At 39.8% G+C, this 22,379-nt stretch overlaps 5 protein-coding genes across 6 annotated transcripts; 3 read left to right on the top strand and 2 right to left on the bottom strand.

Annotated features, from left to right (window-relative positions):
• The first annotated feature begins 590 nt into the window (after window positions 1–590).
• On the top strand, window positions 591–3,934 carry LOC137727122 (uncharacterized). The gene is made up of 5 exons (XM_068466057.1): window positions 591–972; window positions 1,132–1,208; window positions 3,210–3,457; window positions 3,543–3,663; window positions 3,755–3,934. Exons 1-5 carry the CDS (start codon window positions 591–593, stop codon window positions 3,932–3,934), a joined length of 1,008 nt encoding a protein of 335 aa, XP_068322158.1.
• A 2,115-nt stretch (window positions 3,935–6,049) lies between these two features.
• On the top strand, window positions 6,050–11,533 carry LOC137726470 (aminomethyltransferase, mitochondrial-like). Of its 2 annotated transcripts, none has more exons than XM_068465405.1 (3): window positions 6,050–6,236; window positions 6,947–7,521; window positions 11,335–11,533. In XM_068465405.1, the coding sequence occupies exons 2-3, from the start codon at window positions 6,961–6,963 to the stop codon at window positions 11,464–11,466; spliced, it is 693 nt and encodes a 230-aa protein (XP_068321506.1). In that variant the 5' UTR covers window positions 6,050–6,236; window positions 6,947–6,960; the 3' UTR covers window positions 11,467–11,533. The 2 variants fall into 2 exon arrangements, with proteins under 2 accessions (XP_068321506.1, XP_068321507.1); XM_068465406.1 differs by lacking the exon at window positions 11,335–11,533 and adding an exon at window positions 7,630–8,047 and having other exon boundaries at window positions 6,060–6,236.
• Window positions 11,534–13,463: 1,930 nt separating this feature from the next.
• LOC137725192 (aminomethyltransferase, mitochondrial) lies at window positions 13,464–16,617 on the top strand. The gene is made up of 4 exons (XM_068463792.1): window positions 13,464–13,751; window positions 14,462–15,036; window positions 15,484–15,602; window positions 15,926–16,617. The coding sequence occupies exons 2-4, from the start codon at window positions 14,476–14,478 to the stop codon at window positions 16,470–16,472; spliced, it is 1,227 nt and encodes a 408-aa protein (XP_068319893.1). The 5' UTR covers window positions 13,464–13,751; window positions 14,462–14,475; the 3' UTR covers window positions 16,473–16,617.
• Window positions 16,618–16,869: 252 nt separating this feature from the next.
• LOC137722529 (probable F-box protein At4g22030) lies at window positions 16,870–18,458 on the bottom strand. Its single transcript, XM_068461558.1, has one exon. It carries the CDS (start codon window positions 18,379–18,381, stop codon window positions 17,110–17,112), a length of 1,272 nt encoding a protein of 423 aa, XP_068317659.1. The 5' UTR covers window positions 18,382–18,458; the 3' UTR covers window positions 16,870–17,109.
• A 2,043-nt stretch (window positions 18,459–20,501) lies between these two features.
• LOC137722520 (probable F-box protein At4g22030) lies at window positions 20,502–21,903 on the bottom strand. The gene has a single exon (XM_068461546.1). The coding sequence runs from the start codon at window positions 21,823–21,825 to the stop codon at window positions 20,551–20,553; it is 1,275 nt and encodes a 424-aa protein (XP_068317647.1). The 5' UTR covers window positions 21,826–21,903; the 3' UTR covers window positions 20,502–20,550.
• Window positions 21,904–22,379: the final 476 nt, after the last annotated feature.

The following is a 22,379-nucleotide window of genomic DNA, read 5'->3' as shown; positions in this document are numbered from 1 at the left end:
AACGGACGTTTGCTTAGCTGATTCCCAGACCATATTGTGCATATATTTTTATATATGTTTTTTTTTTGGTCGAACAAATTTATATTATATATTGACTTGACTCAACTTTTTAATCATTCCTGTTGTTAGATATTGCTGGGCTGGGCACAGCTCCAGAAACCTAGCTCCCCTTTTTTTTTTTTTTTTACAAAGTTTAAAAGTACAGAAAAGACCCAGAGAATGTGTTAACTAGGTAGTTGATTAGTCAAGAAAAAAATTATATCACCAAGAACTTTAAGATTGAATTATAGTATATATAATTTTTCACATTTCACCTTTCATTTTCACCCAATCATGAAGTCACCTTGAAACATAAAATCACAACCTGCGCTAGACTACAAAGTCTGAAATTCTCTGTGGAGTATTTTTTTTTCCTTTTTCCAATTGAAACTCCAAGGACAAAAAACAAAATGAAGTGTCTCCTTGAGCCAGAGAAAAGCTGCCACTAGAAGACACATATCAGCAACAGAGTCCAACTGATCATCTTTGTATTCATATATATTCTCTCAGACCCCATCTCGTATATATCTAGCTCTCTCTCTCTCTCTAACATGAAAGATCAGGCAATGAAGAGGGTTGAAGGAGATGATCACCATCACCAGAGATCCTCATCTCTTAAGAGGTCTCCCTCTTCTTCTGTTGACAATGGTGATCAGAAACCCTACACGTCATCATTTGATGATGGTGATGGTGCTGGTGTCACTCCTATGAGAAGCACAGCTCTAGGGAAGCAGCTAGTAGTCCACGGCTATCCCCACCATTTTCCGGCCGCGCCCAGTCATCGTCAGATGAGCGGCAGCCTGTTGAAATCATCCTCGTCATCATCGGTTCCGGTGAGACCTTATGTTCGGTCCAATATGCCTCGGCTTCGTTGGACGCCTGATCTTCACCGCTGTTTTGTTCATGCAGTTGAAAGGCTTGGAGGAGATCAAAGTAACTTTAGCTTTTCTCCCAGCACAGACGCGCGCGCGCGCACACACACACGCACACACACACACACATACACACACACACACACACACACACACACGCACACACACACACATAGCAAATTGTTAAAAAAAATTTATGGTTGTGTTCAATTAATTACAGGAGCCACTCCAAAGATGGTTTTACCGATCATGAATGTGAAAGGCCTCACTATATCGCACGTTAAAAGCCATCTTCAGGTAATCTGCGATCTAGCTAGATAACTACATCTTTTCCTTTTTTTTGGTTCAAGAGATGGCTAGATCTTATTAATCGTAGAAAAAGCTCTCTTTGTTAATTTGGTGTTTTCTACTTATTTATTTTGAAGAGGAAATTTCCAATTAATTAATTGGGTAGAATAGGGTTTTTTTATCTTTTTGTTTTTGGTATAAAAGAATGATAATAGATTATGCGAGTTGAACCATACAAAATATTTAGTCATTGGTCTACCATAGTAGTTTGTTTTACTCTCTAAATTCATACAAACGGTCAAAAAGAACCAAGACCCGAAGAATTAGTCATCAACTACAAAGTAGGTTACTTCTTTCCAACTCAAAGCGAAAACGATTAGAAAGAGCTAACTTTCCGATAGAACGACCCCATCCCCTATCTCTATAATTTCATTAAACAATAAAAAGCTATGATAAATAAATACGAGCATGAGACGAAGCCAAAACCCGCAAAAAAAAATCAATACATCAATGAAAAAGAAAAACTGGACAAAGATTCCTCGAACCAAAGTCCAAGACCGCAAAGCAAAATGCTAATACCTCCTCCCCTCATAGAAAAACAAAGCTCAGTATCAACTAACCTATAACAGGAAGTTGAGATAGATTATGAAGATAAGGAGCAGCAACACAAGGAGAACAAAAGTCTCACCAAAATTACCTGGATGATCAACTCTATAATTAGCTAAGTAATCCGCCACTTGATCCCTTCTCCATAATTATGAGAAAATCGGATTCGCATACAAAATAAAAGCACCTTACAATTATGCCATTGAACACAGAATGACCAAGGCACATCATCAACTCTCGAGTCGAAAGAAAATGAACTATAAGAGAAGAATCACATTCAATCCATAAAATTTACCGACCCTTGTCCCAAGCAAAAGAGACAGCTTGAATATCGGCATGCAACTCAGCCTCCCAGGATGATGCTAACCTAAGCGAACTCGCAAAACAACCAAGAGAAAGTCCTTTGTGATCTCCAAAAATACCAGCCAAGCCAGGAGCTCCTAGTCGCACCATTTATATACACCTTAACCCAGGAAGAGGAAGGAGGACTCAAGGAAGGAGGACTCCATACTAACTCAACCGTACGAGAAGCCTTAGTAGGACGACCATGCACAACAATTGACCGAAGAATACATAGCACATCAACAGAGTTCTTCATGGAAACATTATTGATAGAAGTAACCTCAATTAATTGGAGCTTGATTGCTCGTATAAGAGAGGAGGCTGATTGTAGTTCACCCCTAAAACGTAAATAAATACGAGCCCAAATTAAATAAACACCAGCACCAATCATGCCCCACCAGCTGAATACCAAAGCCACAAACCAAAGGGTACCCAAAAAAATTATCAATGTCTTGATGAAAGCATATGACATGCAAAACCAGATACTAAGCAAGCAGACCAAACTTTGACAAGAAATAGAGCACTCAAAGAAAAGATGAGAGGCAGTTTCATAGCAAGCACCTTAATTACATTGGAATTTCTTTTTTTATTCTTTCTAACGTTGAGGTTTGTGACCGTGGACAGATGTACAGGAGTATGAAGCATGAGCAAGGCATACAAGGTACACACGTACATACATGCATGCCCTCTCTCCTCTTCACTCTTGACTAATTTTCATCATTATTTTGGTCATTAAATTTATTGCACAATATATGATCAATATATATATATATATATATTCCCTTCATCATGTATTATATATGTATAACAACAAAAAAGTACAACATGTTGTACTAGATGTGAATATATATAGTTGATTTGCTCAAAATTCCTCTTGATTTGTAATTCCTAGGAATAATGTATTTGTACGATTTTTCTATGATATTTGGTTCCTTCGAGATTATTCTCAAAATTGAAGAAGACCTAATTGATTTGCAACACGAGTTTATTGGTTTTTCTTTCTCCTTCTCTCCTTTTCATTTAAAAATTGTGTAATCATGAATGTTTTTATCATTCTTTAAGCTCCAGCTAATAATTGAATTGAAATTTTGTGCAGCAGCGGCTATGGCAGCAAAGAAGAATGGTGTTTTGCTGGTCTCTGAGCACTCTAACAACTCAACCTACTTAAAACCAATCAATATTGCTCAACCAGTTTGTCACCAAAAGAACGATGGGGTGATAAAAATGTACAATTATGGACCCTGCCAAAGCAATGAAACTTGTTACATTGAAGACCTTGCTACCAAGAACACCAGCCCTCTGGCCAAATGGTAATTGTAAATTAATTAATTCTTTTTATCTCCTAATTGACATTATTAATTAGTTATGTGAGATTTACATTCATGATATTTACAGGAAGGATGAGACGAAGCCATTAGTACCCTATCAAGTATCAACTAAAAGATACGAGCAGAAACCAAATTCTTTCATCATATTCAATGATCTACTCAAAAGATGCAGTGATAATATTGGACAAGTACTCTCTCTCTCTCTCTCTCCCTCTCTCCTATGACATTCTGGCTCTGAACAGTCCTTTAATATTCCATTCCATGTGTATGAATTTTCAGGAGAGCAATCATAAACATTTGGAAGATTTACGCGGTACAGAAAGTGAATATGATGCAAGAATGTTTCTATCACTCAACTCGTCATCACCAAAAGCGTCCCGTGAACTGTTGAGGCTCAGCAAAGCCTCTGGAAATTCAGATGCTAATGATGTCTCTCTTGAGCTCACTCTTAACACTTAAAATCATCATGCACATTTTTATGCAGACAATGTGCGAAACTTGAAAGGAAAAAAAAAAGCGACTCTAGACTTAATTTGTACCTCTTTTCAATATTCTCCTCGAATATATGCTTCATGTGCAATTAGATTAATGACCGGATACCTTAAATTGACATTATCACTAACATTTACCTCTACAAAATGGAGTGAGTAAAAGGCCTCTGAGTGGCTAATAACCCACTTAGTCACTTGTATGCTTTTTATGCACCTCATTTGGTACAACCAATATCAGTAGTGGTCAGTTTTTCTTGTAGTGTGTAGTGATTAACAAAATAGCTCCAAGTGCAAATAACGTGACTTATAATATTTCACTACAAATTAATGTCACAAAACATGCATGTCGATGGTGTGATTTTACATTTGACTTTCAAACCACGAGGGATACAAATTTAGTAACCTCTCTCAACTACATAGAGGTAACAGAGGTTAGAAATGAAAAAAAAAAAACATCATTTTGATGCAAACACACCAACAATACGTGGGGGCGGTTGTATTTGTTGGTAAACCGAAAATATAGGTTACTCACGTACATGAAGAGGATCTCCCTAATTTCAACCTTCATCTTCTCTAGTCTTGTTCTTCAACCTATAAATTCAGTCTCCCAACCTGAAGGGAAATGTCCCAAATCGAATACACACAAATCTTTAGCTTATTACTTCTCTCCTAGGAATAGCTTGAAATCATGGCTGCTGCGAAGGTTTTCATCATGTTGGTGCTTGTGGGTGCTTGTGGTTTTGGATGTGGGTTCAGAAGTGGGTTAGTAAGTGGAGTAGTCTATGGTAGTGGTACCGGAGCTGCATCTGGTGCTGAATCCGGAGCTGCAACTGGAGCTGCGGATGGAGCTGCAGCTGGGGCGGGGGCGGGGGCGGGGGCGGTTGAAGGGCACGGAGCTGGTGGTGGATCGACTTGAGCTCATCATATATGGTTGGTGCACTAGATATGGAATAATTAATTTAAGTTACCAAATTTGAATTTTCTCTATCTTTGATTAATTACCCCTGTTTTGTTCTTAATTTTTTATTTTGCTATGGCAATATTTAGATGGATCTTGAGTAGAAATGTTGGGGACATTGGGCCAGGGCAATCTATGAGCCCAGTAAGCCTCATGCTTTTGTGCTCTATGTAAGATTGGAATGGTCCAAATCTTGTATGGAGAGTAATATGCACTCTTTTTTTTTTTCATCTTTTCTACACTTTTTTTTCCTTATTTATCATCATTTGTTCTTTTTTTATTCGTTAAATCTAGTGGTTAAAAAATAAAATATGCATTAATTAAAAAAAGTGTGAATAAATCATTTTCTTATTGCAAAGAGATTATTTTTTTTTGCCAGAGTATAACAATAATTCTATTTAAATACACAAAACTGACACACTTGTTGACACTCTAATATAGGTGGACCATGTTATTATTGTATATGAGGCTCACTTGTATTAGAAAGTCAAAATGTCCCATGAGGTTTTATTATTGTCCGTCCTTCATCTGAATCATCCCCATCCTTCATGTCTACGATTTGTATAACTGTATGTTTTTGTGATTCTTATTAAATTGATAGCACGACTAGCGTGTGAATCAGTTATGTATTGGTGTGGAAATCACAATAGTACTACCTGGAAACAAAACTAGTTATCATCGAGCTTCAACTTCTCTTCAAAATGCATTATTAGTCCCAAACGACAAATAGTCCCTTAGTTTGCCTTAGTTGTGCAATTGTAGATTCTACGTAACCTAGAACCAATTCGTATATATACAACATCATCAATTTAATGTTGAATCACACGGTTAACTAAAAAAAAACCATAAATTGATACGATTTTAAATCAAAGTGCACTTGAAGAAAATTAAAATTTCGTAACTCATTTTGTAAAATCTCGTGAATAGAGGAGAAAACCCGAATCCAATCCGACGCACAAGTCCTTGTGTTGAAAGAGTGGAGTGAAGAAAGCGATATGATCATAGGATAGAGGGGATTGGGGTTATTTTGTCAAGTTGTGCCATCACCACTCACTGACTGGCGATGGGGTGCTCTATCGATTAGGATGGGGAGAACCCTCCTCCACCCACTACATACCCACCAACCCTTTTCTTTTTTCCTTTTTCCTTCTTTTTTTAATTTATCTGTCTCTGCGACTGTCTCTGCGACTGACTCAGAAATATAAAAACGCCACCTTTGTTCTGAGTTTGCAGATGCTCATTTGGGCTCTCAGTCTCAGATTTGCTTGTTTTTGAAAGAACAGATAACAGAGAAGACAGCCCATCTCAGCATGTGAGTTTCTTATTCTTTTTTTTCTCCTTGTTCTGTAATTGCATCTCATTGGGTATGTTTTTCTGGGAATATTATTTTTAATGCATCTCTCTCTCTCTCTCTCTCTCTCTCTCTCTAGATTAGATGATGTGAGATTAGGAGATCTGTGTGGTTGGTTTGCTTTCTCTTTGATGGTTCTGATATTTGAGATCCCAATGGCTTAATATTCAATTTGTTTGATTGTTCTTGAAAGAGGTTCTGATTGATTTGTAGCATTCTTTCAGTGGTTTAAAACTTGTTATGTTGATTTGGTGGATTCTCATATGCAAAGTGTGAAAATTGTATTGTAAAGAGACCTGCTTGATGAATTCCTCTGTGTTTTTATACCATTTGGATGACTTTCGACCTCAAAGTTCAAAATTTTGGTGCTTAAGGGGAATGTCTCGATGCAACCACACTAACAAAACTGTATGAATTGCAATGCAATGCAACATTTTTGATCGATTTATCTCTCGTTGGTTTCTTCCTCACGGCAACTCATGACGCCCTACCGTGTATTGATTATTGTTGTTTTTGAGATATGGAGGTTTGGCTTGAATCGTTTGGTGCCCATTTAGAATATGCTTTGTTTGTAGGACAAGTTATAGAGGCGTGTCATTTCTAGTATAGCAGACCTATCTCGATTTTGTAACATGAACCTAAAAGTCAGTATGATTGATTATGTGTCTCAGATATTTCTGCTAAGATGAGAGGAGCGGGTTTGTGGCAACTTGGCCAGTCAATCACCCGGCGTATTGCTCAGGGTGATAAGAAGGCTGTAGCTCGTCGATACTTTGCCTCAGAAGCTGAACTCAAAAAGACAGTCCTCTATGACTTCCACATTGCAAATGGCGGAAAGATGGTGCCTTTCGCTGGATGGGGAATGCCTATTCAGTATAAGGACTCGATCATCGACTCCACTATAAACTGCAGGCAGAATGGTAGTCTGTTTGATGTCTCGCATATGTGTGGGCTTAGCCTTAAGGGGAAGGACTCCATTCCATTCCTTGAAAAGCTTGTCATTGCGGATGTTGCTTCGCTTGCCCCTGGAACGGGGACACTCACTGTCTTTACAAACGAGAAGGGAGGGGCAATTGATGACTCTGTGATTACCAAGGTTACCGATGACCACATATACCTGGTGGTGAATGCTGGATGTAGGGATAAAGATCTTGCTCACATTGAAGAGCATATGAAGGCATTCAAGGCTAAAGGCAGAGATGTCTCATGGCACATCCATGATGAGAGATCTCTTCTAGCTCTCCAGGTGAATCCTTTGATCAAATATTTACTCGTCCTTGTTGATTCATATTGTTATTGTACCGAATCTGCCATATATTCGTGTTTTTTAAATATTCTCTTGCTCATTTGATAGAACTGGCGTGTATGATTGCGGTGTTGCATATTTGAAATTTGTCTTGTGGGTGTGAGGTGGGAGTTGTCTTGTGGTAAGAGGCTGGTGAAGATTGTGGTGCAAGTGAGCAGCAGATTGCATCATTATCTTCACGCTGAATTGAATGGTCACCACTCATTATCTTGCTACAATTCATAACCATCATATCGTACTTTGGTAGACCTTTTCGATGATGTGATGTGTTCGCCTCAACGTAGCTTTCCACTACCTTGACACCAGGATCCTTCGGTTTGTGAGCACGTGGGCGTGATGTTTGTGCGATCTTTTAGTAAGAGTTGGATGAAGGTTTGAGTACAGAAGGTCAGCGGATTGTATCACCATCTTACTATAATTCATAGGCATCACATCGGTTCTTTTCCAATGTTATGTGTCATCTCAACTTATCTTTTCACTGTTTCACTCTAAGGCTCTTTTGTTGTGAGTACGTGGTTATTGAAACACTTCTAGCAGATCTGTTTAGTGTACTCTGGGTTGGCACCTCAGCGTGGTCGAGGTGAGAATCGGAAAATCTTTACACTTCTCTCGAAAGGTGTGTACTCTCATTTATTTTTAGGTTGATCACTTGAGAGTCCTTCTTTCCATCAACGTTGACCTTGTTTTACTAGAAATCTGCAACCAAGCAAAATTGGAGAGGTGGTTTGAGCACTACAATGATTCCCAAGAGATACCGCTTGTTGGGAAAGGTGACTTCTCGTTTTCTAGTTGCTTGGCTCGAGCTTTGGAGTCTACTATTAACAGGATAGTCACTTCCTTTGAATCCCAAAGTACAGTTTTCAAATGGGTTCTTTGTTGGCAAAACACTGGAGTAGTTGGTCGCATTTGGAAGAATTGAGGAAGATAAGATGCTTGATACTAGATAGAGTTTTATGACGACAGTTTCTGTTTTGATCGGTTTGAGTACGCCATTTTTGCGGCATGGTACGAGAGTTCTACAGGCAATACTGGTTAGTTGAGGAGTATTGTGAACTGGTATTCGAAAGATGGAATTTACGACGCGTGAAATTATGCACCCTCAGCAAATTACTGCTTGCTTATCGAGACAACGAATGTGTGATCGATATCACGGGCGGCCGACTGTGGTATTGAAAACTTATTCGTTGGGTTCGTTAAGCAAGTGGGCAGGAAGATTCGTCTTCAGCAGTTGGTACGGATTCACTATTGTTAGGACTTGACCCAAAGACACATCTATTCTCGGAGTACGTGACGTTCGTATGCTTAGGCGAGACCCACTCTCATTTTTCAGTTTTGAGTTCAGTTTTGATTTTCAATGTAAGTATTTTAACTTCCTTTTCTTTAATTATTTGTTTTTGTCGTTACAAATGTTTTGGGGGAAGTATTTCCGTTTTCAGTTTTAAGTTAAGCGCGAGTTTTCGACCTATATGTTAGTACATATCTATTTTGACTATTTTGACGCTCTAGTATTTTGCGTACTTATTTTTGAACTTACATCTATATATGTTTTCAACTTTATATCTTATTAAAGTATATTTCTACTTTTACACTGATGGGGAAGAAAGTAAGAGCTTGGAGGCATGACAGAGGATTTGGCAACCCACTCGCGACGGTGTGGCATATTCTCTATGATGCACCCACTCTGACTTGAATTCTCTTTATACATATATTCTTCTTCCTATTTTCGAGCATTTTGGTTTAAGTTGTGATTTTAAATTTCGGGACGAAATTCTTTTAAGGGGGGTAGATTGTAACAACCCGTTCCGGGATTTACGGAAGAAAATAGTTATTTTTGTATTTTCACTAAGTTAGGGGGATACCTTCCTTTTTAAAATTGTTTTTGAACCTTAATTGGTGAGCCCAAGGGGCCCACCCCCTGTCTTGTGTCCCGGTTCCCTTTCCCTTTCTTTTGTTTTTTTCTGAAAAGTCTCTCTTCTCTCTTCTCTCTTTCTTCCTCTGATTTCTCCATCCCTCCCCTCTCGGTGCTCCTTCCTCCGACAAGAACACACACACACACACATACACACCCATGCCCACACCTATAGCTCTTTCCTAACCCCGTGGTTGTGTTTTGGACGTCAAACCATGAAGAAACCACCTCGGAGACATTTCCCAGTTTTCCGGCGAGCACCGCCCCTTTCGAGGAAATTTCCGGCCAAACCACGGCGATTTGGCCGGCGTGCGATGTATCAATCTCTTCGTCTCGCTGAGTACTACAACTTTCCTTTTTGTTTCACCCAATTTCATTGAGTATTGAAGAAGTTATGCTCAATTGAATCTTACCCAGTTTCCGGCGGACACCCGTGGCTTCCAGGCTATTTTCCGGCCAACTTCGACCACGATGACAGGAACCAAGGGTATATTTCGATTCCTTACCTTCGGGGCTTCAATTTGGTATATTGAATGACATGTTTTGGTTGAGTTTTGAGCTCCAACGGAGCTTGGGAATTCTCCGGCCGAAAACCGGCCTTCTCCCTCCTTGGAATCCGGCGCACCCAGGCCTTCGGGCCATCTTTTTTTCCCCACGGGCCTTAGGCCGTTTCGGGTTTTAGCCCAAAAGCCCAACCGTTTCTTTTTTTTTATTTTTGTTTCTTTTAAAAACCCAAAAGGCCTTAGGGCCTTGGTTGCAGCCCAAACCCATTTTTCCCCTTTTTAATTAGGCCTTGGGCCGTGAGGTTCAAGAACCCAAACCCATTTTCTGTTTTTACCCAAACCCAACCCACCTAACACCTAACCCAAAACCCTAACCCAAAACCCGCGACCCGTTGACTCGTGACCCGGTCAACGGTCAGAGTTGACTTTGACTTTGATCGGTCAACGGTCAACGTTGACTTTGACCGTTGACTTTTTTTAGTTTTCGTGCGGGAACTCTTCTAGGCTAATTTCGACGTCCTGAACCCATTTCCGATGTCCGTTTTCCCAAATTCATTCGTTTGAGTAGAGTTTGACTAAATGTACCATTTATGTGCTTAGAGGCAATTATTTGTGGCGTTTCCGTCTTCGCTAGTGGTGTGGCTTTTCGACGGCGAAGTACTGTGAGTGGACCCCTTCTAAAATTGCATGTTTTAATGGTAGAATTGCATACACAGAAAAGCATGACTTTACGATTATGTTTTATGAAACGTTTTGAGATAACATGCTTACTGATGCTAGTTTGAATTATTACTATTTTTCCTATAACCCATGTTCTTATAGAATATCTGATGGATGACGATATGATATTTAGAACATGTTTAGAACACTTCTTTATAGTATAGATGATGGATGACTTTATACTATGAAGTTGATTTTCAATATATGTATGTTCACTGGTTTTGTACTTACCTAGTGGTCCTTTCCGCTACGGGACGAAGGGATAGATCCGGTCCGTCCCGGGCGACGGTTTGGTGTTGGCATAGGGTCTGAAGTGTGTTTTCCTCTGACTGTCTGCTCAGAGACGGTGAGCCGGCAAGGGGCCTGAAGTGCATTTTCCTCTGACTGTCTGCTCAGAGACGGGGAGCCGGCATGGGGCCTGAAGTGTTATATCGGACATTCACTAGTGTTTATTATTTATGCGAATTATGATTTGAGATATTGCACGACATGCTAGGTTTCGGAAAACCTATGTTTATCATTATATTTGTGTTTTCATAAAACCTGAGGTTAGTATGTTGATAACTATTTTATTATATATATCAACTTGGTCCACTCATGTTTGTTTTGCGCCCCCTTCAGGACTTAGAATCGAGGCATACAATCCCGACGTCCAGGCACTTCCGCATCGGCATCTTCGAGTTCTCTCGGTGTAGGACCCACTCCTTTGTTTCATTCAATTTTATATTATTTTCTTCTAGTGTTCTAGATTAGAGGTGTGCTCTGAACACGGTCCTTATTTGCATATTCATTATTCTTTTATATTTATAAACCTTATTTATCCCTTATTTTCAGCATTTGCACTTAATAAATGGCTTTCGTCACCCTCGGGTGTCGGCCAACACGTGCTTATCCTGGTATTCGGGGAATATCGGGGTCGGGGCGTGTCACACTTAGTCACTTGTATGCTTTTTATGCACCTCATTTGGTACAACCAATATCAGTAGTTGTCAGTTTTTCTTGTAGTGTGTAGTGATTAACAAAATAGCTCCAAGTGCAAATAACGTGACTTATAATATTTCATTACAAATTAACGTCACAAAACATGCATGTCGATGGTGTGATTTTACATTTGACTTTCAAACCACGAGGGATACAAATTTAGTAACCTCTCTCAACTACATAGAGGTAACAGAGGTTAGAAATGAAAAAAAAAAAAACATCATTTTGATGCAAACACACCAACAATACGTGGGCGCGGTTGTATTTGTTGGTAAACCGAAAATATAGGTTACTCACGTACATGAAGAGGATCTCCCTAATTTCAACCTTCATCTTCTCTAGTCTTGTTCTTCAACCTATAAATTCAGTCTCCCAACCTGAAGGGAAATGTCCCAAATCGAATACACACAAATCTTTAGCTTATTACTTCTCTCCTAGGAATAGCTTGAAATCATGGCTGCTGCGAGGGTTTTCATCATGTTGGTGCTTGTGGGTGCTTGTGGTTTTGGATGTGGGTTCGGAAGTGGGTTCGGAAGTGGAGTAGGCTATGGTAGTGGTACCGGAGCTGCATCTGGTGCTGAATCCGGAGCTGCGGATGGAGCTGCAGCTGGGGCGGGGGCGGGGGCGGGGGCGGTTGAAGGGCAAGGAGCTGGTGGTGGATCGACTTGAGCACTATATATGCATGCAGCTAGCTGAATCAATTAATTAATACTAGTTGCTTAATTTGTGCTCATCATATATGGTTGGTGTACTAGATATGGAATAATTAATTTAAGTTACCAAATTTGAATTTTCTCTATCTTTGATTAATTACCCCTGTTTTGTTCTTAATTTTTTATTTTGCTATGGCAATATTTAGATGGATCTTGAGTAGAAATGTTGGGGACATTGGGCCAGGGCAATCTATGAGCCCAGTAAGCCTCATGCTTTTGTGCTCTATGTAAGATTGGAATGGTCCAAATCTTGTATGGAGAGTAATATGCACACTTTTTTTTCCTTATTTATCATCATTTATTCTTTTTTTATTCGTTAAATCTAGTGGTTAAAAAATAAAATATGCATTAATTAAAAAAGTGTGAATAAATCATTTTCTTATTGCAAGGAGATTATTTTTTTTTTGCTAGAGTATAACAATAATTCTATTTAAATACACAAAACTGACACACTTGTTGACACTCTAATATAGGTGGATCATGTTATTATTGTATACGAGGCTCACTTGTATTAGAAAGTCAAAATGTCCCATGAGGTTTTATTATTGTCCGTCCTTCATCTGAATCATCCCCATCCTTCATGTCTACGATTTGTATAACTGTATGTTTTTGTGATTCTTATTAAATTGATAGCACGACTAGTGTATGACTCATTTATGTATTGGTGTGGAAATCACAATAGTACTACTTGGAAACAAAACTAGTTATCATCGAGCTTCAATTTCTCTTCAAAATGCATTATTAGTCCCAAACGACAAATAGTCCCTTAGTTTGTCTTAGTTGTGCAATTGTAGATTCTACGTAACCTAGAACCAATTCGCATATCTACAACATCATCAATTTAATGTTGAATCACACGGTTAACTAAAAAAAAACCATAAATTGATACGATTTTAAATCATAGTGCACTTGAAGAAAATTAAAACCTCGTGACTTATTTTGTAAAATCTAGTGAATAGAGGAGAAAACCCGAATCCAATCCGACGCACAAGTCCTTGTGTTGAAAGAGTGGAGTGAAGAAAGCGATATGATCATAGGATAGAGGGGATTGGGATTATTTTGTCAAGTTGTGCCATCACCACTCACTGACTGGCGATGGGGTGCTCTATCGATTAGGAAGGGGAGAACCCTCCTCCACCCACTACATACCCACCAACCCTTTTCTTTTTTCCTTTTTCCTTCTTTTTTTAATTTATCTGTCTCTGCGACTGTCTCGTACTTGGACTCAGAAATATAAAAACGCCACCTTTGTTCTGAGTTTGCAGATGCTCATTTGGGCTCTCAGTCTCAGATTTGCTTGTTTTTGAAAGAACAGATAACAGAGAAGACAAGCCATCTCAGCATGTGAGTTTTTTTATTCTTTTTCTCTCCTTGTTCTGTAATTGCATCTCATTGGGTATGTTTTTCTGGGAATATTATTTTTAATGCATCTATCTCTCTCTCTCTCTCTCTCTCTCTCTAGATTAGATGATGTGAGATTAGGAGATCTGTGTGGTTGGTTTGCTTTCTCTTTGATGGTTCTGATATTTGAGATCCCAATGGCTTAATATTCAATTTGTTTTATTGTTCTTGAAAGAGGTTCTGATTGATTTGTAGCATTCTTTCAGTGGTTTAAAACTTGTTATGTTGATTTGGTGGATTCTCATATGCAAAGTGTGAAAATTGTATTGTAAAGAGACCTGCTTGATGAATTCCTCTGTGTTTTTATACCATTTGGATGACTTTCGACCTCAAAGTTCAAAATTTTGGTGCTTAAGGGGAATGTCTCGATGCAACCACACTAACAAAACTGTATGAATTGCAATGCAATGCAACATTTTTGATCGATTTATCACTCGTTGGTTTCTTCCTCACGGCAACTCATGACGCCCTACCGTGTATTGATTATTGTTGTTTTTGAGATATGGAGGTTTGGCTTGAATCGTTTGGTGCCCATTTAGAATATGCTTTGTTTGTAGGACAAGTTATAGAGGCGTGTCATTTCTAGTATAGCAGACCTATCTCGATTTTGTAACATGAACCTAAAAGTCAGTATGATTGATTATGTGTCTCAGATATTTCTGCTAAGATGAGAGGAGCGGGTTTGTGGCAACTTGGCCAGTCAATCACCCGGCGTATTGCTCAGGGTGATAAGAAGGCTGTAGCTCGTCGATACTTTGCCTCAGAAGCTGAACTCAAAAAGACAGTCCTCTATGACTTCCACATTGCAAATGGCGGAAAGATGGTGCCTTTCGCTGGATGGGGAATGCCTATTCAGTATAAGGACTCGATCATCGACTCCACTATAAACTGCAGGCAGAATGGTAGTCTGTTTGATGTCTCGCATATGTGTGGGCTTAGCCTTAAGGGGAAGGACTCCATTCCATTCCTTGAAAAGCTTGTCATTGCGGATGTTGCTTCGCTTGCCCCTGGAACGGGGACACTCACTGTCTTTACAAACGAGAAGGGAGGGGCAATTGATGATTCTGTGATTACCAAGGTTACCGATGACCACATATACCTGGTGGTGAATGCTGGATGTAGGGATAAAGATCTTGCTCACATTGAAGAGCATATGAAGGCATTCAAGGCTAAAGGCGGAGATGTCTCATGGCACATCCATGATGAGAGATCTCTTCTAGCTCTCCAGGTGAATCCTTTGATCAAATATTTACTCGTCTTTGTTGATTCATATTGTTATTGTACCGAATCTGCCATATACTCGTGTTTTTTAAATATTCTCTTGCTCATTTGATAGAACTGGCGTGTATGATTGCGGTGTTGCATATTTGAAATTTGTCTTATTCAATTGCATTTGAGTTTGGAATCGTCTGATTCAATTGCTGCTTTTTTCCTCTTACAATAAAAAATCCAGTTTAAAAGAAATTTAAGCTAAGTACAGCAATTAGAAGGTAGGTTTTGTGGTTCAGTTGAAACTTATTTATGTTGATTTGACAAATAATTCGATTAGTTAAAACTGCTGCAGTTACGATAGTGAAGTAGGTTCACATTTGGACACAGTTTGATTTTGCTTCAATAGCTGATTAATGTTTCTCATAGTAACAATGCACTAAGAGTTTTCTGATTTTTCGAGCAGGGTCCTCTTGCTGCCCCAACTCTTCAACACTTGACAAAAGAGGATTTGAGCAAGTTATATTTTGGAGAGTTCCGAATTTTGGATATCAATGGTGCACACTGCTTTCTCACAAGGACTGGGTACGTTTCCCCCATCTCTTTTGTGGTCTTTTCCAAAGCGAGCAAATTACTTTCGACGGTGTGGGGATTATAGTTTTCCATCTGAGAATTCGGCTGATGACCCTTGGTTTATACCAATTTAAGGTTCTTTGCAAGTGCTCAGACTTTAGTTAGTCATTTCTCTTCCCCCACGTAATTACTAATAAAAGGATTGAAGATGACAAGTGAAGCAATTTTATTCTGTTATGTGCCTTTCTTTGGTGATATAAGAATTTGGCATTTCTACTGTCTTATTGAGTGAGCTGTGATTGACATTTGATTGTACTGTTCACTGAGAATTTTAGGTACACCGGTGAAGATGGATTTGAAATCTCGGTTCCTGATGAGAATGCAGTAGATCTTGCCAAAGCAATCTTGGAGAAATCCGAGGGGAAGGTGAGGCTGACAGGTCTGGGTGCTCGCGACAGTCTCCGACTGGAAGCTGGGTTGTGTTTATACGGCAATGATATGGAGCAACACACAACACCTGTGGAGGCTGGACTCACATGGGCTATAGGGAAGAGAAGAAGGGCAGAAGGCGGCTTTCTTGGTGCTGAGGTAATACTCAAGCAACTTGAGGAAGGTCCTAAAATCCGGCGTGCTGGTTTCATCTCTTCAGGCCCGCCTGCTAGAAGCCACAGCGAGATTCAAAACGAGAAAGGTGAAACCATTGGGGAAGTCACAAGTGGAGGATTTAGCCCCTGCCTGAAGAAAAACATAGCGATGGGGTACGTGAAGTCTGGATCACACAAGGCCGGAACCAAAGTTAAGATTATTGTCCGAGGAAAGGCCTACGATGGAGCTGTCACGAAAATGCCTTTCGTACCTACAAAATACTACAAGCCATCATAATTCAAGCGCGCGACATCATCATCGGGTTTCTAATCAGTTTCGCCTTCGATTTCTTGATAAAACTTGTTTCTGTCAATGCTACTTGCTTATGGATGATCTTTTACTGTTACTGTTTCTTACCGATGTAGATGATGTTTTACTGTTAGTTTCACAGCTAAACCAGAGTGTCAAAATATGAAACATGACTGCCCTTCGTACCTACAAAATACATTGACCACAATGTAGCTCACCAAGCATTCAAGGTAAGACAGAGCTTCAAAGTCAACATTTTAGGTGAATCTGAGCCGTCTAATCTAGACCATTTCTGGGAAGTATGGTCATAAAAATACTCAACTAGGCTGCAAACAGCTTTATGTTGTTCAACTACTAAACTCAGAACTCCCTCTCTCAACAAGGACATAAAATTTTGTTTTCAATAATACTCATTAAGAACAAACCTCAGTTGTTTTAACGCTAAATAAAGCTTAATTCGATGAAAGAAACAAATTATAGTGTGCAAAATTTGAGTGCTAACACAAAATTTTTTATGTTACATCATCGTACAAAGAATCAAATGAATTGCTAGATTCTACAAGTAACTAAAAGAATCAAAGAATTTTTTCCTTTTGTTATGTTTGTACAAAATCTGATGAACTAATTAGAAAAGCTTGCAACCAAATTCGTCTATGGGTTCTCCGTTCGAACGACACAAAGCTGATTTCGATGCAAGTTCTCTGAGCTGCTCCAAGCTTCTTCCCAACCGCATTGCAACCTTCATTTCAAAAACCACCCCATTTTCTCTCTTCTCCCAGTCTTGTTCTCCAAGTGTTGCTTCAATTGAATCCTCCAACCTGTTGAAGAAGCCGGCGCAGTTCCTATACATCTCAAACACCATCCCTACTTGCCCGCCATGCTGAAAAGCATTCACTGCGCTAGCCAAAGAGCCTGCAGCCACTGCTGCAACCGCGGCAGTGGCTGATCCATGGCCTACAAAAGCGGATCCAACAGCCGCGATCCCAGTAAGCACAGGGCCCGAAACTGCCAAAATCTTGTTGGTCTTTAATGCCAAGCTTCCTAATCTCTCATAGTCTTCAATGTCCTTGTTCTTCACAACTTGAATAATTTCTCTCATTTCGCTTTCAAGTTCTTCACTCCATCCATTCACATTATTTCCCATCTGGGATTTCGGTTTCCTTGGATTTTGAGATTGAACAACATTTCTAGGCCACCAAACGGCCGGCTCAAATTTTTTGGGGAATATTTCGAGCATGGCACCGAGCAACGGAAGTGGGTAAGCTTTGTCAAGAGCCAAAACCTTCTCCATTGTCTCCTTCACATCTTTCTCAGTAGGATCACGAAGAGCAAACACCGTCTCAATTTCGCTCTGGAGCTGCCTGAACAACCTCGTAGCATTGCGCTGCTCCTCGGCGAGCTGCGAAGGCTGGATCTTGTTCATGATAAGCAGCATTCCGGTAGCTGCGGAAAACAAAATAGCCGATGAAATGTTCAATGCCAAAACGGACGTTCCAGCAGCTGCATTAACTCCGGCCATTAGGGAAGCGGAGAGAGTGATCATGTTGATAGAGCTAAGTAAGAGTGCGTTCCAGTTATTGCGCTGCTCGCCGATGTTTGCGTGCATCTCCACTCTGTCCGCCACCGCCTCTAAGAGCGCGTAGAGCTGAGTTGTGGAAGCTTTAGGAGCTGCTGCTGCTGCAGAGTGATTGTTGCCATACAAATCGGTGTTTTCGTGTTTCAGAACTTGTTCCTTCAACTGGAGGCCTTCAAGGACGAGCTTCGTGGTTGGTTTCAGGTCAGCGAAGCGGACTCTTGGGAGCTTGCGGACATGAATGGCGGCATTTATGGTTCTGTTTGGGGAAGAACGACGTGAGGGAGAAGAGAAGACAGGAGATGAAGTTTGGAGGGAAGCCATTTGATTGGTTGGGGTGCTGTGTTTTGTTAAGAGTGTCGAGAGCAGAGGATCTCTGGTGGGTTTTCAGTTTGGAGTAGTAGGAGGAGAGGGGTTGGGAATGGAAGAAGAGGGTGGGATGTGGTGGGTATTTATATGCAGGAGAGCTGAAAACTGAAAAGGGAAGAAGAGGTCAGATTTGGAAATATTGACTGGACTTGGTTTATTGGCTGACCTGATGCTGCAGCGTGCTGCGTGACCCATTCCCTTATTTTTAATTTTCCTCTTCAATATTTGGTCCACTATTTTGCATTGCCTTCACTCGTTCTCTCTCTCTCTCGTCCCCATGCACACATGCAGGGTATTAGCATGGGTAAGAATTCTTCGAAATTTAGCTCGTCAACGTTAGTATCCTATTTTGTTTAAAATTGTATTGGGAAAGAATTAAGTTTTTTTTTTACAATTTAGAGCGGGAATCAGAGAAGTACAATTGGAAAAAGGAAAAAAAGTGTATTTTCCTATCCCACGTAGAATAGGAAACTTAACAAGAAGTAGGCATGTAAACCACACCCTATACTTATAAATAGGCTGCGGCAAGGCTAGAAATAAGAGAGAGAAAAGCCTGAGACAGTCGAGAGAAGAGGGATTAGTGTAGGGTTTGCAAAAGTGATGTATGCTTTATTATTAATCAAAGAAGCCGTGATTTTGGTACTAAGAGAAATTACAGCTGAAAGTAAGCAAAAGTTCTGCTTAACCAATATAAATCTTGTGTATTTCAAGTTATTCTCTAATTTGCTAAGTTTAATCTATTGCCGGATACATCAAAGAACAAAATCAAGAGGAGAGTCAAAATTCTGACAAAAATTTCATACAACATACATTACACAACTGAAAACTTATATATAAACCTTGAGGTGGACACGACTAAAACAATACGATTAACACTGCTCAATCAACATGACCTTAGTAAAATGCTTAACTATCAAAATGCACCATCAAGTATTTCAAAAGTATGGCTTCATCTTCTCCTTTTGCAGCTGTATCACTTTTTCCCTCTAAACTTCACATTACCGTAGTTCATCAACTCCGTGTGTTAACTAATTAATTTTTTTTATTAATATGAGATACTAAATATATCATCAAAATGTCATTCATATTATTAATATCATGCCATATCGTGGAGCAAAAGTTATTCGTTACTTGACAAATTTTGCAAACTGGTGTTATGTGAGATACAAAATAATATTAGATAAAGTGATACGGTTGCAAAGACATATGGTAAAGAGATACGATCGTGATAGTTTAGCAGGCATTTTGATAATTAAATATTTAGTAAAATGACATACCGTTTCTCGTTTTTATAGTGTTTTGCATGCTGATTAATTAACACAAACATAAAAGGAGTAAACCAAAAGATTACCTGTGTTCACCGTTAACGTATAGTGATTAGAGGATACGCTTACTTGCGTTGTACTCTATTTAACAACTTGGTTTAATAATCTAAAGTCCAACTTACAAGTTTTCGACCTCTAAATTGAAGTGGTCTTTGACTCTTTCTGTCTCTATTCACCTGCATGGTATTTTTGTAGGGCCTACTCTACAATATGTATTAACAAGTTGTACCGTCTATCTTTTAGAACATCATTTATAGATCATTATTGGAACAAAATAGACAAATTCAAAATTATTAAAACATTCGTTTGTAGTGAAGAAAATTGAAGAACTAATTTCTATAAAAAATCCAAAACCCAACGGTCATGTGGTCACATGATTTCATATTTGAGTAATTTTTGGTAGACTTGATCTTTGAGGGAAAACTTAAAACATATACGGTTCAGATCTTTGTAATATATTTTTGGTACGAACTGGCATTTCATTGAAATATTTAACGGGGCTGCAAATAGCTTTATTTTGTTCAACTACTAAACTCATAACTCCCTCTCTAAACAAGGGCATAAAATTTTGTTTTCAATAAATACTAACTAAGCGCAAACCGCAGTTGTTTTACGCTAAGCAAAGCTTAATTCGACGAAAGAAACAAATTTTAGTGTGCAAAATTTGAGTGCTAACAATAAATTTTTTATGTTACATCATCGTACAAAGAATCAAATGAATTGCTAGATTCTACAAGTAACTAAAAGAATCAAAGAATTTTTCCCTTTTGTTATGTTTGTACAAAATCTGATGAACTAATTAGAAAAGCTTGCAACCGAATTCGTCTATGGGTTCTCCGTTCAAACGATACAAAGCTGATTTCGATGCAAGTTCTCTGAGCTGCTCCAAGCTTCTTCCCAACCGCATTGCAACCTTCATTGCAAAAACCACCCCATTTTCTCTCTTCTCCCAGTCTTGTTCTCCAAGTGTTGCTTCAATTGAATCCTCCAACCTGTTGAAGAAGCCGGCGCAGTTCCTATACATCTCAAACACCATCCCTACTTGCCCGCCATGCTGAAAAGCATTCACTGCGCTAGCCAAAGAGCCTGCAGCCACTGCTGCAACCGCGGCAGTGGCTGATCCATGGCCTACAAAAGCGGATCCAACAGCCGCGATCCCAGTAAGCACAGGGCCCGAAACTGCCAAAATCTTGTTGGTCTTTAATGCCAAGCTTCCTAATCTCTCATAGTCTTCAATGTCCTTGTTCTTCACAACTTGAATAATTTCTCTCATTTCGCTTTCAAGTTCTTCACTCCATCCATTCACATTATTTCCCATCTGGGATTTCGGTTTCCTTGGATTTTGAGATTGAACAACATTTCTAGGCCACCAAACGGCCGGCTCAAATTTTTTGGGGAATTTTTCGAGCATGGCACCGAGCAACGGAAGTGGGTAAGCTTTGTCAAGAGCCAAAACCTTCTCCATTGTCTCCTTCACATCTTTCTCAGTAGGATCACGAAGAGCAAACACCGTCTCAATTTCGCTCTGGAGCTGCCTGAACAACCTCGTAGCATTGCGCTGCTCCTCGGCGAGCTGCGAAGGCTGGATCTTGTTCATGATAAGCAGCATTCCGGTAGCTGCGGAAAACAAAATAGCCGATGAAATGTTCAATGCCAAAACGGACGTTCCAGCAGCTGCATTAACTCCGGCCATTAGGGAAGCGGAGAGAGTGATCATGTTGACAGAGCTAAGTAAGAGTGCGTTCCAGTTATTGCGCTGCTCGCCGATGTTTGCGTGCATCTCCACTCTGTCCGCCACCGCCTCTAAGAGCGCGTAGAGCTGAGTTGTGGAAGCTGTAGGAGCTGCTGCTGCTGCTGCAGAGTGATTGTTGCCATACAAATCCGTGTTTTCGTGTTTCAGAACTTGTTCCTTCAACTGGAGGCCTTCAAGGACGAGCTTCGTGGTTGGTTTCAGGTCAGCGAAGCGGACTCTTGGGAGCTTGCGGACATGAATGGCGGCATTTATGGTTCTGTTTGAGGAAGAACGGCGTGAGGGAGAAGAGAAGACAGGAGATGAAGTTTGGAGGGAAGCCATTTGATTGGTTGGGATGCTGTGTTTTGTTAAGAGTGTCGAGAGCAGAGGATCTCAGGTGGGTTTTCAGTTTGGAGTAGTAGGAGGAGAGGGGTTGGGAATGGAAGAAGAGGGTGGGATGTGGCGGGTATTTATATGCAGGAGAGCTGAAAACTGAAAAGGGAAGAAGGGGTCAGATTTGGAAATATTGACTGGACTTGGTTTATTGGCTGACCTGATGCTGCAGCGTGCGTGACCCATTCCCTTTTTTAAATTTTCCTCTTCAATATTTGGTCCACTATTTTGCATTGCCTTCACTCGTTCTCTCTCTCATCTTCATGCACACATGTACAGTATTAGCATGGGTAAGAATTGTTCGAAAGTTAGCTCGTCGACTTTAGTATCCTATTTTGTTTAAAATTGTATTAGGAAAGAATTAAGTTTCTTTTTACAATTTAATTACAATTTGGAGTGGGAATCCGACAAGTACAATTGAAAAAAGAAAGAAAATGTATTTTTCTATTCCACATAGAATAGGAAACTTAACAAGAAGTAGACATGTAAACCACACCCCTATA

The sequence above is a fragment of the Pyrus communis genome, chromosome 2, assembly GCF_963583255.1.
Source record: "Pyrus communis chromosome 2, drPyrComm1.1, whole genome shotgun sequence".
NCBI lineage: Eukaryota > Viridiplantae > Streptophyta > Magnoliopsida > Rosales > Rosaceae > Pyrus > Pyrus communis.
The sequence above is the reverse complement of the archived record's forward strand: the minus strand, read 5'-3'. Positions and strand labels throughout refer to the sequence as shown.

Bases quoted from the DNA above. Each gene is read 5' to 3' on its own strand.
- LOC137727122 (XM_068466057.1), top strand. From the start codon at position 591: ATGAAAGATCAGGCAATGAAGAGGGTTGAAGGAGATGATCACCATCAC. The intron at 973-1,131 runs GTAACTTTAGCT...AATTAATTACAG, and splicing joins AAGGCTTGGAGGAGATCAAA to GAGCCACTCCAAAGATGGTT. The intron at 3,664-3,754 runs GTACTCTCTCTC...ATGAATTTTCAG, and splicing joins GCAGTGATAATATTGGACAA to GAGAGCAATCATAAACATTT.
- LOC137722520 (XM_068461546.1), bottom strand. From the start codon at position 21,825: ATGGCTTCCCTCCAAACTTCATCTCCTGTCTTCTCTTCTCCCTCACGC.
- LOC137725192 (XM_068463792.1), top strand. From the start codon at position 14,476: ATGAGAGGAGCGGGTTTGTGGCAACTTGGCCAGTCAATCACCCGGCGT. The intron at 15,037-15,483 runs GTGAATCCTTTG...TTTTTCGAGCAG, and splicing joins GATCTCTTCTAGCTCTCCAG to GGTCCTCTTGCTGCCCCAAC. The intron at 15,603-15,925 runs GTACGTTTCCCC...TGAGAATTTTAG, and splicing joins TGCTTTCTCACAAGGACTGG to GTACACCGGTGAAGATGGAT.
- LOC137726470 (XM_068465405.1), top strand. From the start codon at position 6,961: ATGAGAGGAGCGGGTTTGTGGCAACTTGGCCAGTCAATCACCCGGCGT. The intron at 7,522-11,334 runs GTGAATCCTTTG...CGCCCCCTTCAG, and splicing joins GATCTCTTCTAGCTCTCCAG to GACTTAGAATCGAGGCATAC.
- LOC137722529 (XM_068461558.1), bottom strand. From the start codon at position 18,381: ATGGCTTCCCTCCAAACTTCATCTCCTGTCTTCTCTTCTCCCTCACGT.